This window comes from Denticeps clupeoides, chromosome 2 (genome assembly GCF_900700375.1).
Source record: "Denticeps clupeoides chromosome 2, fDenClu1.1, whole genome shotgun sequence".
In the NCBI taxonomy this organism is placed as follows: domain Eukaryota; kingdom Metazoa; phylum Chordata; class Actinopteri; order Clupeiformes; family Denticipitidae; genus Denticeps; species Denticeps clupeoides.
The window spans coordinates 22,923,804-22,938,074 of record NC_041708.1 but is presented as its reverse complement, the minus strand read 5'-3'; the positions used below and the strand labels follow the sequence as shown (position 1 = coordinate 22,938,074).

General features: G+C 42.1%; 1 protein-coding gene and 1 long non-coding RNA gene across 5 annotated transcripts in view; one reads left to right on the top strand and one right to left on the bottom strand.

Annotated features, from left to right (window-relative positions):
• The first annotated feature begins 399 nt into the window (after positions 1-399).
• LOC114767315 (uncharacterized) overlaps positions 400-14,271 on the top strand; it is a 28,782-nt gene continuing 14,910 nt past the window's right edge. For 3 of the 4 annotated variants that reach the window (XR_003742925.1, XR_003742922.1, XR_003742926.1), the window contains exons 1-4: positions 400-1,139; positions 2,323-2,382; positions 2,918-2,979; positions 9,261-9,412. This is a non-coding gene — a long non-coding RNA (uncharacterized LOC114767315). The remainder of the gene's footprint in view (positions 1,140-2,322; positions 2,383-2,917; positions 2,980-9,260; positions 9,413-14,271) is intronic. The other variant, XR_003742924.1, reaches the window with a different exon arrangement.
• Positions 2,883-13,709, bottom strand: LOC114767270 (myosin-7-like). Its single transcript, XM_028958888.1, has 39 exons — positions 13,645-13,709; positions 13,530-13,573; positions 13,120-13,330; positions 12,895-13,038; positions 12,646-12,802; positions 12,098-12,125; positions 11,903-12,008; positions 11,717-11,809; positions 11,565-11,628; positions 11,390-11,488; positions 11,210-11,313; positions 10,988-11,126; positions 10,775-10,893; positions 10,543-10,692; positions 10,299-10,469; positions 9,915-10,224; positions 9,735-9,820; positions 9,249-9,454; positions 9,032-9,155; positions 8,789-8,925; positions 8,448-8,703; positions 8,108-8,350; positions 7,854-8,030; positions 7,612-7,757; positions 7,445-7,535; positions 6,963-7,352; positions 6,774-6,900; positions 6,575-6,693; positions 6,295-6,491; positions 6,024-6,207; positions 5,765-5,930; positions 5,534-5,658; positions 5,138-5,446; positions 4,857-5,060; positions 4,471-4,767; positions 4,286-4,390; positions 4,104-4,199; positions 3,892-4,026; positions 2,883-3,009 (listed from the first exon to the last, which is right to left on the bottom strand). Exons 3-39 carry the CDS (start codon positions 13,318-13,320, stop codon positions 2,989-2,991), a joined length of 5,826 nt encoding a protein of 1,941 aa, XP_028814721.1. The 5' UTR covers positions 13,321-13,330; positions 13,530-13,573; positions 13,645-13,709; the 3' UTR covers positions 2,883-2,988.

The following is a 14,271-nucleotide window of genomic DNA, read 5'->3' as shown; positions in this document are numbered from 1 at the left end:
AAATGTATTTACGTTATTTATTTGTAGAAAATATCGCTTTTAACTGACCTTTGATGTCCTAAACCCAGTAATTATTTTCTCCTAGTATTTATTTCAAGAAAAGAGTACATTTTATTCTGAAAATATATATAAAAAAACAAATAATCAACAAATAATTCAGAAACAAAACTAACATTATGAATGAAAAATTTTCAAATTTTGTTTCGGAATTTGTAAAAATGGCGACAACTTGAAGATGCATGTTCAGACAGCAGTCGTCAGTTTGGCCTGCAGTCAAAAGGCCTACAAATATGGCAGTGCTGGCCTGTTGCTGTCCCTCAGGATGCTTTCTAAGTGTCATGCTACCCTTAGGCCCGTCTTGTTTACGGCGCATTGTTTCTTTCCCTTTGTCCTTGAGTATAAAGATAAACCTGTGAAATTCCTGCCGAATGCCTCGCAGTGATTGAGAAGCACAGCCACGCATTGAGGAACACTGAGTTCAATGTGGGGACAGATGGTCCATCACTCTGTGCATATAAATAAAACGTGGCAGTAGCCATAGACAGCAGCGGTATAGACGTCTAAATGCCGAGTACTTGGTGGGGCTGTGTCCCAGTCTGTTTGTCACGTATGGCAAATATGTTGGTGTACATATGCTAAATTGAAAAATGTTACTCTTGGTTAATTAAGTTACAATGCACACATTTTTCAGGAATGATAGCACACATTTTCAGTCAAGATCAAGATTCTTCAATAAAGTGTGCAATAAAGTTGAGTAAAAGAAAGACAAATTGAAACAGGTTGCAAATATGTATAACAAATGGCGATTACAGTTATGCACAACATCTAAAGAGAGGACAGTGCACAAGTTATCATGTTGACCTGATGTGGATCATCTCAGTTGATATCAGGGCCAGGTGCTGACACCACCTCAGCGCCTCCTCCTCTTTTTGTTTCCTTGCCTTTACATTTAAGTGTAAAGATAGCCCTGTGAAATTCTTGCTGGGTGCCATGAGCTGATTGAGAAGTACAGTGTGTGCATGGCGCTCCATTGAAACCCCAGTGAAACATGTCATATGCCACTCCAGAATCTTGAGGGGCTGCGGTGCAGCAGCAAGTCGCCTGTTCATGAGGAGCAGAGCTAAGGCATGAAGATGAAGGTCAGTGCATGAAATGGCACAGGTAGTCATGTCTAGAGTTATTTTACCTTTTACCCATGATTGTGACCCAGGCAATTTCCAAGAAGCATGTGGTGGTGATAATAATACCTAATGACAATAATATCTAAGCATGTGGTTCTTTAAATTCTAGTTTCAAAATTAGTGCACGAATGAAAAGATTTGTGAAGGCAGTGTGAAAGTTGATAAATTTGGAATTTGCACATATTCTCTATTCATGTTAACAGAAAGAGATCCTCAGTTTTCACATGGGCTTCAGACAGGAATTTGTGATTACTGAGTTTTTACATTTACAAGAAAATATTAAGATTAATGGTATTTAAAATGTTCCTTATATACATTTTTGCCATTTCATTTGAATTTCACCATTTCATTAGGCCTATTCATTTTAAACGAATACAGACAGAAGACACTTGAAGCCGATTAAGTGTCAGGTTTCTAGCCCAGAGACTCTCCAGTCTCGTTGCCCCTGCATTGTTTCCTTCCCTTTGTCCTTGGGTACAAAGATAACCCTGTGAAATTCCTTTGGGGTGCCACAGTTTGTGGATGAAGACAGTTGAGCATGGAGACTTCAAAACTGGTCCGTCAGTCCAGGCACTTTATAAATAAGATCACAGAGAGAACGAGCTATACAGAGAGTCAGCAGGGTCTTTATTTTGCATGTATTACCATCTATTGGATTTTAAAACACTTAAGGCTGATTTACTTGGCCAAATAGAAAATCTCTGTTTAAAGGAATACAATATTTTGCACTTATTACTGTAAAATCTTTGAAATAATAGATTACCTGGTAGACAGGTGTCCTTATTACCCACAAGGGTGCTACCACCATGTATTTGAAGAATGGAAGGTGATCTTAACAATAAAATACATTTAATCACATCAGATTTCTGAGGCCTGCCAGTGTGGATGTTTTGAGTCTCAGTGCTCTCCGATTCTCTGCAGAAATGGAGGGCTCAATATAACTCAGGTGTGGTGTGAGGAGCGTTTTGAAGGTGTCACGTTGCCACCTCCTCAGTGATCTCCCCTTCCCATTCTCAGCTGTTCAGCCTGACTCCTCCTCTAATCACAGCAGTGCAAGACAGTGTCTTACTGAGGAGCTCGCAGAGCCTGAAGTGTCCTTCACAAAGTCTGCTGAAATCTCGTTTCTTTCTGTCTTCATCAGAACTAGAACAGTCTGAAGACTTCAGTTTTCATTTGATGCCAAACATCTGATTTTAACATGGTGAGTAACCAGCTCTTCTGTCACATATTTAACTTTTACTTACTCTAATTCTATGGCAGTCTATAACCAATTATTGCTCAAATGAATGTGTGAGGATATGTAACCGTAGTGCTGAATCCTGAATTAGATCTTTGTGAGTGAGCTTGTCTTTTATTATTGCATAAAACAGAATAAATCTATTGTCTACATTTTCACTTTTCATTCCACATAGTTGCTGCTGAGAGGTCCTTCTGAGACTTTTCTGCACTTTGCATCATGTCTGTAATCAGTGAAATTGGGACCTGTACATCAGTGTTTGTGTAACAACAGAGTCTGTGCTTGTAACATCTCAGCTGAACGGATTGACACCATGCACAAAGGTTGCAGAGCACATGCCGTTGACCACTAAGGGGCGCTATGGTTTATAAAAGGATGGAATTGTCCATCAGTATGATTGCCTTTTGTGTTTTGCTTCCGGCATGCCATCCAGGTCTAATGAACATACACCATTACAAGATTTGTTTGTTTCGTTTCTTTTTATTCTATTTATCTACAGGAACTACAGACATTAAGGCCATGGATAACGTTCAATCATGGCAGGCTTCCACAGAGATCCAGGTGAGAGATTTACTCTTCATCATGACCTTTCTGTACATGGAAAGGAAAAAAATGTATAGCATGAATTTATACAGCATAAATCTTTTAAAATGTGTGAAGTGTGAGTGGCTAAATAAATAAATAAATACATCAAGAATTTCATAAAAAAAATGTCATGAAAATTAAAAAAATATTTTATTCATTAAATATGACAGGAATTATAAAAACTGTAACTAAAAATGTATTTACAAGTATGAATTTATTACATGTGTCTTATTGAAATATTTCACAGTTTATTTAATTGGGGTACATTCAGCACATCATGAATTACTTCTATCTGTCAGTCTGATCCATCAAAGTAAGTGGGCGGGACAAACACTGTATACCCTATATCCTTTCCACGGTCAGTCTCTGATACATTAAATGAGCCGTCATTCATCCACACAGACCAATGGAATGTCCAGGGAAAAAAGGCTGTACTTTTCTTAACTCACCAAATATACAAAAAAGGTGCACCACAGAGGCCTAACTGGGCCCAAATGGATAGGTTGTGGATGGATAGGAATGCAAATATATATTGGTCCTCTAATATCATTCAAGTATTGTTCAAGTTATTGTGAATATTGTCAAGATATTGTCAAGATGTTGCACTGTGGATTGCTTGAGGCTTATAATTTCTAAAGCCCCGTTCAGATGGCCAAATCCCTGTAAATGTGTACTTTTTTTGTAGGTGGATATTCTTCCATATTAATTCTTTTCACTCAGTTATTTGCAAATTCCTACACAACTGAAACAGGCCAAAGGCCTTCCAGATTAATTAAACAAATTATAAACAGTATTAATATTAAAAGAGGCTTTTTCCGTATTTTTAACCATATTCTCTTTTGAAACAAAAATGGCAAAGATGTTTTTTAAAAACATGAGGGAACTCACCTTGGAACCCACATCGCGACTCTTTGCTCTCATCTTGTTGACCTGAGACTCGGCGATGTCGGCTCTCTCCTCCGCCTCATCCAGCTCATGTTGCAGCTTGCGGAACTTGCCCAGGTTGGAGTTGGCCTGCTCCTCCTGAAATATCCATTAGAAATATAATTAGTTTAATCGGAAAGAGGACAGATGTAGATAACTGGATCATCTCTACTCACAGCCTCCTCTGCAGTTCTCTTGTAGGACTTGACTTTTAGCTGCAGTTTGTCCACCAGGTCCTGAAGACGAGACAGGTTCTTGCGGTCCTCCTCAGTCTACAGATTCAGAGAACAGAATAACAATGTAGCCAAATATTTGCCTGTAAATTGTCCATGATCTTCTAAGGAGAAAGCCAGAGAACCTGGTAGGTGAGCTCCTTGATGCGTCGCTCATATTTACGGATCCCTTTGACTGAATCGCTGGCCTTTCTCTGTTCCATTTCCACCTCGTTCTCCAACTCTCTCACCTGAACAGGGATATAAAATTCTACTTTTCTAATTTTCACAGATAACCATAGACTTAGAAGGAAAAGAGTGCAGCTCTCACCCTGGCCTCCAGCTTCTGGACCTGCTTCTTGCCGCCTTTCATGGCAATTTGCTCAGCTTCATCCAGACGGTGCTGCAGGTCCTTGATGGTCTGCTCCATGTTCTTCTTCATGCGCTCCAGATGGGCACTGGTGTCTTGTTCCTTCTTCAGCTCCTCTGCCATCATGGCTGCATCAGTGATGGCCTTCTTGGCCTTTTCCTCAGCGTTCCTGCACTCCTGCACAGCTTCCTCAACCTCGGTCTGAAGCTGCGATGTGTCGCCCTCCAGCTTCTTCTTCTGGTTCAGCAGGCTGGTATTCTAAATAAAATGTGCAGGTTGTTTCAATATAATGAAATACAAGATGGTGGACCTGATGGTGGAATTGAATGTCCTGCCAAATATTTTACCTGAGAGTGCAGCAGCTGAACCCTCTCACTGACATCCAGGAGCTCCTGCTCAGCCAGCTTGCGACCTCTCTCTGTCTGCTCCACCAGGGATCTCAGCTCATCCAGTTCAGCCTGGAGCAGATTGTTGCGTCTCTCCACGATGGCGATGTTCTCTTTGAGGTCATCATTGCCACGTAGGGAATCGTCCAGCTGCAGCTGAGCATCCTGGGAAAGAAATGTTTCTGTGTTATTGTATTGGCCATCTTTACATTAAATTTGTGTTTCCAGAAGGTCCTTCATACTTTGAGATGTCCATGGAGACCTTTGAGCTGCTTCTGGGCCTCTGCTGCCTGCCTGTTTGCCTGGCTCAGCTGGATCTCCATCTCGTTGAGATCTCCTTCCATCTTTTTCTTCAGCCTGAGAGCCTCATTCCTGCTGCGAGTCTCAGACTCCAGGGAGCTCTGCAGGGTATCCACTACCCTCTGCTGATTCCTCTTGGCCTGCTCCATCTCTTCATCTTTCTCCACCAACTTACGCTCAATGTCAGCCTTCACCTGGTTGAACTCCAGCTGAGCCCTTAAGATCTTGCCTTCTTCGTGCTCCAGGGTGCCCTTTGAGTAATAGATAACATCATAAAAAATGTGGAGAAGCTTGATGATCATTTTATTTTCTAATAATACCACAATGTATGTCCATACTTCTGCTTCCTCCAGTGCCGCTTGGATCTCAGCCTTCTCCTGCTCCAACTGCTTACGAATTTTTTCCAGCTCATGGATGCTCTTTCCACTCTCACCAAGTTGCTCAGTTAGGTCAGAAATTTCCTCTTGGGTAAGCACATATTTGAATAATTATTCAGTCAATAGTACACATTACATAAAAGCATAATTTATTTGGCGCACAAAACAAATTAGTTACAAGAATTTGCTAACCTTGGAGGTTCTTGTTCTCCCTCTTCATGGTCTCCAGATGATCCAGAGACTCTTCATAAGAGTTCTTCAATTTGAAGAGCTCTGTACTCAGAGATCTGGCCTCTTTCTGGGAGCTTTCCAGCTCACTCTGACATTCCTCATATTTCTGCTTCCATTCAGCCAAAATCTGATGTGTTCCAAGACAAAATACTCATAAATTATATTTATAATGTTCAATAGAATATTAGTTATATTGGTCTTGATCTTAAATTGAAAATACCTTGTCAAAGTTTCTTTGCTTCTTGTCCAGAGCAGCAGCAGCAGCGTTGGATCTCTCCACATCCACCATGAGATCTTCAATCTCATTCTGGAGTCTGTGCTTAGTCTTCTCCAGGGAGGAACATTTAGCATTTACAGCTTCCACAGCTTCTTCTGCATCTTGTAGACGTTGAGCCAGCTTTTTCCTGAATGAGAAAAGCATAAAAAGTTAAATAGGATGTAGTAGGATGTGAAGATCTTTCATCTTGTTCCTTAGTTATAAATGTGCTTACTTTGCATCCTCCAGCTCCTCCGTCCTCTGGATGGCATCAGTCTCGTACTTGGTTCTCCACTGAGCCACCTCAGAGTTGGCCTTGGACAGGCTGCGCTGAAGTTCCGCCTTGGCTTCCTGCTCCTCCTCATACTGCTCTCTAAGCAGCTCAGAATCGTGGCGAGCAGACTGCACTGCATGGGCCAGGGCGTTCTTGGCCTACCAAGTGGGTTTATTCCACAGTTGTAAAACAACAGACTGGAGTGTAGATGATGTATAAATCATGTAGATTTAAGAAGAACCTTGACTTCTTCTTCCAGTTGCCGCTTTAGGTCTTCAATCTGCTGTGTGTAGGACTGTTTCCCTCTAGTAAGTTGAGAGACCAGAGAATCCTTCTCTTCAAGTTGCCTGGAGAGCTCACCTTTAGATGAGAGATTATGTATGATTAGATATAAATTCAAAGACCAAATTATATGTAAATTGTTCATCTGTTTTGAATACCATTTTCAGTTTGCAGCTTAGCTTTCTGCATGGTTAAATCATTAATGCTGCGGGTCCCTTCTTCATACTTTGTTCTGTACTCATTCATCTGATCTTCCAGGGTTCTGGACAGTTTCTCCAGATTTGCCTGAAGAAAAGAAAAAAACAGTAATGCTTTGATGTAAATCAGATTTCATTCAATGTGTTTACCTTGGACTTGACGATGTGCTCCATGTTGGAGACCACATCGTCCAGCTCCAGCCTAAGCTCGCTCTTCTCCTTCTCCAGCTTCTGCTTGACTCTCTGGAGGTTGTCGATCTGCTCCCCCAGGTCAGCGACACTGTCTGCATGTTTCTTCCTCAGTGTGGCGGCGGTGGCTTCATGCTGCAGGGTGGCCTCTTCAAGGTCCCTGCGCAGCTTCTGGAACTCAGCCTCCCTCTTCTTGTTCATCTCAATCTGAGCAGCGGTGGCTCCACCAGCTTCCTCCAGCCTCTCGCTGATCTCCTCCAGCTCTCTGGCCAGGTCCGCCCGCTGTTTCTCAACTTTAGCACGGGCAGCTCTCTCAGCCTCCAGCTCTTCTTCCAGCTCCTCAATACGGGCCTACAAAATTAAAAAGAAAATATCAGCAATAAATAGAATTTACCATGAAAACAGACTGGTGTGTATTAAGTCATTCTTAGACCATGTATTACTTGAAGCTCCTTCAGTTTCTTCTGAAGCTGACCCGCAAGTGCTTGTTCATCTTCGATCTTGCTGTTAAGTTGACTCATTTCAAAGTCCTTCCTGTTAAAGGAAGAGTTTAGTTGAGAAGAGGAATGTTTTTGTGTCTGCATTGTTCCTCTGGAATATGGAACCTTACTTTTTCAGCCTTTCTTCCAGCTGTTGCTTGTCATTTTCCAAATCCATGACATTTTCCTGGGTTAACTTCAGGTCACCCTCTAGCTTTCTCTTGGCCCTCTCAAGGTCCATGCGTACCTTCTTTTCCTGTTCCAGGGATCCCTCTAACTAGAACATCATAGCAATTATAATCATTATAAATGTTCATATTTTACATGAACTTCAAGATAATCTTTGACATTCTGAAGTTTATCAGTGAGTTACATCATCGACTTGCTGCTCCAGTTTAGCTTTGGCTTTGGTCAGAGTGTTGACTTTGTCCTCTTCACTCTGAAGGTCATCCAGCGTTTGCTGGTGAGCCTCCTGTAGAGCTTTCTTCTCCTTGGTTAATTTGGCAATGATTTCATCAAGAGCTGCCATCTCCTCAGTCAGGTTTTTTACCTGAATTGAGTAGAAAGGTCAGTATGTTACCTTTATGAATGATTAATTGATCACAGTTAATGATCATCAGAACTCACCTTGTTCTCAGTGGCATGTTTCTCCTTTTCCACTTTAGCCAGAGTGAGCTCAAGGTCATCAATGTCCTTCTTGAGCTCAGAGCACTCGTCCTCCAGCTTCCTCTTCTTAGCAGTCAGCTCTGCATTCATCTCCTCCTCATCCTCCAGCCTTTCGGTCAACTCTTTGGCTTTGGCCTCAAGCTGGATCTTGTTCTTGATCAGACCTTCACATCTCTCCTCAGCATCACACAAATTGTCTTGTTCCTACATCAATTCAAGATATACAGGCGTTTAAAACCATTGCTAAAAAAAATCCAAAGACTGGGAGGCTGATATCATAAAAGAGGATCTTAACACTCACTGTCTGAACTGCAAGCTGCAGGTCATTCTTCTCTTGGAGAAGTGTGACCATTTTTTCCTCCAGCTCCTTTCTACGGGCCTCAGATTTGGCGTAGGCCTCCTTCAGCTTCAGGAATTCTTCCTTCATGTTGGCCATCTCCTTCTCAGCCTCAGCTGATCTCAGCAGTGGCTTGATCTTGAAGTAGAGCTTCATCCAGGGCCAATTCTTGACACTCATGAAAGCACGGACATTCCACTGAATCACCAGCAGGGCGTCCCTGTTGTTTAACATGAATGATGATCAGTGCAAGGACCAAATAAGTAAATAACTCTTGCAACATTGGACACCTACAGGGTTCTCACCTGCGTTCAACAAGCTTCTGGAACTCCAGTCTAGCCAGAAGACCTCGAGATCTAGCTTGGAGTCGAGTGATGATGAGAGCAAGACGGTCGTCTCTCATCTCCTCAAGGGTACCCAGGAGACCAGCCTTAAAGAAAACCTGAAATAAAAATGCATAGTTGTAAAATCTATTAACTACATTAAAATGTGACATTAAACAAACTTGTCATGTAAACTATGAACATTTAGGTTGATATCTTTTTTACCTTTGTGTGGCCAAACCTATACTGGTTGTGGTCAATGTCCAGAGATCCAAGCAATTTTTCAGCACCTTTTCTGCTGTCAATGAACTGTCCCTCAGGAATAGCAGCAGGGTTCAGGATGCGGTATCTTGATTAAAGAATTCGATGAAACACAGTTTAATCTCTCTTATGATTTATACTACATATACATTGAGTGATTAATATAAATGTTGTACTGCACCTCTGTTTGAAGTCTCCATACAGGATCCTGTTGGGGAAGCCCTTTCTGCAGATCCTGATGCCCTCCAGCACACCGTTACAGCGGAGCTGATGCATGACCAGGGGATTCTCCATGGCCCCAGGAGTCTTGGTCTCATTGGGGATGATGCAGCGCACAAAGTGGGGGTGAGTGGACCTCAGGTTGGTCATCAGCTTGTTCAGATTCTCCTGTGAAAGTTGAAGGAATCATAATGAGCCCAAACCCAACCAGAAAGTTGCCCTATACTCAGCTGAAAATGTATTGCACAGCAATATCTTGAAAATAAGATTATCTCCATTAACAACTTACTTGAGTTGTTAATGGAAGTGTGAAATTAATTCCAATTCCTGTTATGTTCACCATACAGTTAAGCATTATCAATATGGGTTTACAAGTGATGACTTTTGGCTCAATTAATGCCAATTATTAATTTAATGAAAAGGAAAACATTTTATAAACGCTATTCACCCTGTGGAGGGCAGACACAGTCTGGAAGGAAGAGCCCTTTTTCTTCTTCTCCTTTCCTCCCTTTCCTCCACCGCCCTCTTGCATTGCTGTGGGGACATTTGCATTGAATTGTCAACTATCAACTCTTGATTGCTCTACATTGTAGGGGTCTGTTAAAAGTTTGCACAAATATTGACCTACCAGAGTCAGCACCAGCATAGTTTGCAAAGAGGTTGGCAAGAAGTTTCATTGTAGACTTCTGGTACAGTCCAACTACCGTCTCATTGAGAGGGTCCTTGTTCTTCACCAGCCAGTTGATAATATTGTAGTCAACAGTGCCAGCGTAGTGGACCAGGGAGAAATGAGCCTCTGGTTTCCCTTTCACAATCCTGGGCTTCTGGAAGTTGTTGGACTTGCCCAGATGGTTGTCATAAAGCTTGGCCTTAAATGTTGCATCGCTGGCCTTGGGGAACATGCACTCCTCTTCAAGGATGGACATGATGCCCATGGGCTGCAAAGGAACAGAAAAAATAGCTTAAGAGTGAAATTCAAGCCTCTATTCATTTCAAGTGTTAGGAAGTGCACCTTCTCAATGAGGTCAATGCAAGCCTGTAAGTCCATGCCGAAGTCAATGAACTCCCACTCAATGCCCTCTTTCTTGTACTCCTCTTGCTCCAGCACAAACATGTGGTGGTTGAAGAACTGCTGCAGCTTCTCATTGGTGAAGTTGATGCACAGTTGCTCAAAGGTGTTGAACTGAAAGAAACAGATGTGGCTTGTTCTGAAAAACCAAATAGAGCCCAACTGTAGATGTGAATAGAAAACTCACATCGAAAATCTCAAAGCCTGCAATGTCCAGCACACCAATGAAGTACTGGCGGGGCTGCTTGGTATCCAGAGACTGGTTGATTCTCACCACCATCCAGAGGAACATCTTCTCGTAAACCGATTTTGAAAGAGCACCAATAGCATAGTACACCTGTGGTAAACGGTAGGTAATGTTATATATTAAAAGTGATGCCTAGCATTTTTAAGTAATCATTTTTGCACGTGGATCTCACCTGCTGGACATTTTGTCCCTTGGTGACCCATTCATTTCCTACTTTGACCCTTGGGTGGCATAAAGCCTTAATGAGGTCGGCTGAGTTCAGACCCATCAGATAAGCAGATTTGTCTGCATCTAAAATCCATAACATCAAGTAATTTTCCATCACTTTTACACTTCAAATATAACTAACAACTTTGCTTCATGATCCCGTAAAGGTCTTCCCGACCTTCAGTGCCGTCAGCCTCTGCCTGCTCCTCTCTCTGCTTCTGTTTGAACTTCATGTTGCCGTAGTGCATGATGGCACCGATGAGCTTGTAAATGCCGTTCTTCTCCTCCTGGGTGAAGCCCAGCACGTCAAAAGCTTCCTGGAGGTGATATCAAGACAGATTTAACACTCATTCTGAAATTGATAAAATATTTATTTTAAACTCAGTGATGTTACACTGACATCAGTGGCCATCAGTTCGTCGCCATCGTTAATCGAGGCCACCGTCGTCTCGCCTTGGGAGATGAAGGCGTAGTCATACGGGTTGGCCGTGATGAGCAGCATCTCTGTCACAAGAATTAAGAGTTGAGACTAAATGTGTCTGCAGCCTTTTCTTCAAACATAAATGCAAACAGCACCAACCCAGCAGCTCGGGCTTCCTCTGAGACAGGATCTGGTAGAAGATGTGGTAATCTCTCTCAGCCTTGAGCTGGAAAGTCACTCGAGACTTCTCCAGAAGGTCTGCAAAAGGAGAATGATGTGAATAATTGCACGAAGCACGTGAACATTTAGCGAGTGCAATAAAACGAATGCTCACAGGTCTCGATGTCCGCAGATGCCAGCTTGCCGTTTGCGGCGAAGTGAATTCTGATAAATTTGCCCTGTAATATTCAAACATTTACACAGAAACGTCATCATTTGTCTGTTCGCAAAGTTGACATGCAATTGGACACAAACTGCCGTGCTCACGAATCGGGAAGAGTTGTCGTTTCTGATGGTCTTGGCGTTTCCGAAGGCCTCCAGAGCGGGGTTACACTGGATGATTTGATCCTCCAGGGTACCCTAGAAGTTAACAAATACAAAAAGTCAGTTGCAGCATGAGCAGCTTAAGAACTAAAACTGCTTAATGTTATTGTGATAATATAATTAAATCACCTTTTTGTCGTCTTTAACCTCTTTTTTTGGGCCACCTGCCGCGATGCTGGCAAAGTACTGAATGACTCTCTTGGTGTTCACAGTCTTCCCAGCACCAGATTCTCCACTTGGGGAAAAATAATGAATCATTTATGACTTAAAATGATGAAGCACAATTTTTGTAATCGACAGACATTATTCTTGGGAGTTGCTTACGTGATGAGGATGGACTGATTCTCTCTGTCTGTAGAGGAGAGGAGATGAAGTCAAGACATTTTAATGACATTAAAGACAGTGATTTAGTCAGTGATTGCAAAAGAGTTTTCTAATAACAAATGAAGATTTTAAAGTGACAGACTTGCATTGGTAAACATAACATTCCACTGCATCTCAAGCCTAATTGTTGCTGATAAGGTTCCTCTCTACATGTATGCGGATATTTACATTTAAACTTACATTTACAGCATTAATCAGTAGTTACAGGGACAGTCCCCCCCTGGAGACACTCAAGGTTAAGTGTCTTGGTCAGGGACACAATGGTAGTAACTGGGTTTTGAACCTGGGACCTCATAGGCGAGTATATTAGGTGAGTCATAGGCGAGTATATTACCCACTAGGCTACTACCACCCCAGACAGAGTCTTTTACAGTCTCATTCAATCAATGAAATAAAAAAAACCGAAACATTATAAAATGAGGACATTTCTAAATGACCATACATATATTTTGTAACAGTGCTGCATATATAAGACATAATTTCTTTACCTGCCAGCATGTACTGGTAGGCGTTGTCAGAGATGGAGAAGATGTGGGGCGGAGCTTCACTCCTCTTCTTCCCTCTGTAGGCAAGGACGACCTCCTGGTTGTACACCGGCAGCCACTTGTAGGGGTTGACGGTGACGCAGAACAGCCCTGAGTAGGTCTGTGGAGGACGAAGCACAAATTTGTTCATATTTGTTGTCAGTCGCGGCTTTGAAGTTGATTGACGGGAGCACCCCCCTGCGGCCGACTCACGTAGATCATCCAGGCTGCGTAACGCTCTTTGAGGTTAAACAGCACGGCGGGCTCGTGCAGGAAGGTGAACATCGCCATGTCCTCGATTTTATCGAACTTGGGCGGGTTCTGGGGGTGGACGTCTACCTCTTTCACCGTGACCGTCTGTGGAAATAAACGCGGCTGCTTTCGAGTCGAGTCGAACACCTGAATACATGCAAGGATGCCTTTATATTGCAGGTATACCTTTCCATGTTGCGTTTCACAGGTCGCTTTGTCACCATCACGACTCATCACAGAGGCTTTAACGTACTCTTCCTCAGGGTCCGGCACGAAGCATTCTTTCTTCATGTCGAACGGACGAGTCTGGGCCTCCAGACGTTCCTTGTCCGACTTCCTCAAGTACGAGGCCGCCGCCCCAAACTCCCTCATTTGCTCATCTCCCATGGTTTATGGTCTAAACAGTTATTTAAATCACTTTCAATGCTGTAATTATGCTATTAAAGTTGATTCCATGTAGCTACTACATTAATACTACGCCCTTCAAGAAAAATAAAGACGAAATGTCTACAGTGATGAGGGGGCTAAGACGTGGTTTCTCAGACAGTTCATTTTCTACAAGTGAACTATTTAATACATTTGTAATAGATATTTACCTTTTGTCACTGCCAATGTAGTGATCCTGTGATATAATATGACACTGTAACAAATGATAAAATAAAGTAAGAAGACAAATAAATGCATGACCTGAAAATACAACAATATCCTTACCGTGTAATATTGCAGTGGAGAACCACCCCTTATGCCCTCAGCCTCCTCTGTCTCTTTTATAGCAGGCAACCCTCTAAATATGGCTAATGGCACCTTATCAAATTGGAATGGTTTTATACCTCGCTTTGACAATGGCTGGAGGTTATTGTTCTTTTTTGAAATGTCTGGGCTGGAAGAGGGACAGGGCACGGCTGGACCGGGTCCACGGTGCCATCTGTCTCATCCACAGTGGCATAAATGAGGTTAAAATAATGGGGACTGTTGTAATAGCTGCTTCCTGAACAGAGTGACCATCAGATGAAATCTAGTTCTGGTTTTATTGACTTTAAATGAATTCATCTCTGCGTACGTAGAAGTTCAGAAGTTCCAGAACATAGAGTTAAATGATGTCCTTTTTTAAACTAAATTTAAACATGCTTCTATTTTTGTGCACACTTTCTGCGCATTTTAGTTAATTTTATTTAAAATACCGTCGTATAGACTTATCGTCCAACATTGTATTCACATGCAAAATCACATCATGATAAATAATAATCGATGCTCTAAACTGATAAACAATAATGACACCAACGTTCATAGTTTGTAGTTAAAATATTATTTTTGTTAGGTGTTTTGTTTTTAACTATC

Bases quoted from the DNA above. Each gene is read 5' to 3' on its own strand.
- LOC114767270 (XM_028958888.1), bottom strand. From the start codon at position 13,320: ATGGGAGATGAGCAAATGAGGGAGTTTGGGGCGGCGGCCTCGTACTTG. The intron at 8,926-9,031 runs GTAAAAAAGATA...TTTTTATTTCAG, and splicing joins ATAGGTTTGGCCACACAAAG to GTTTTCTTTAAGGCTGGTCT. The intron at 6,694-6,773 runs GTATTCAAAACA...TCTCATCTAAAG, and splicing joins TAAGCTGCAAACTGAAAATG to GTGAGCTCTCCAGGCAACTT.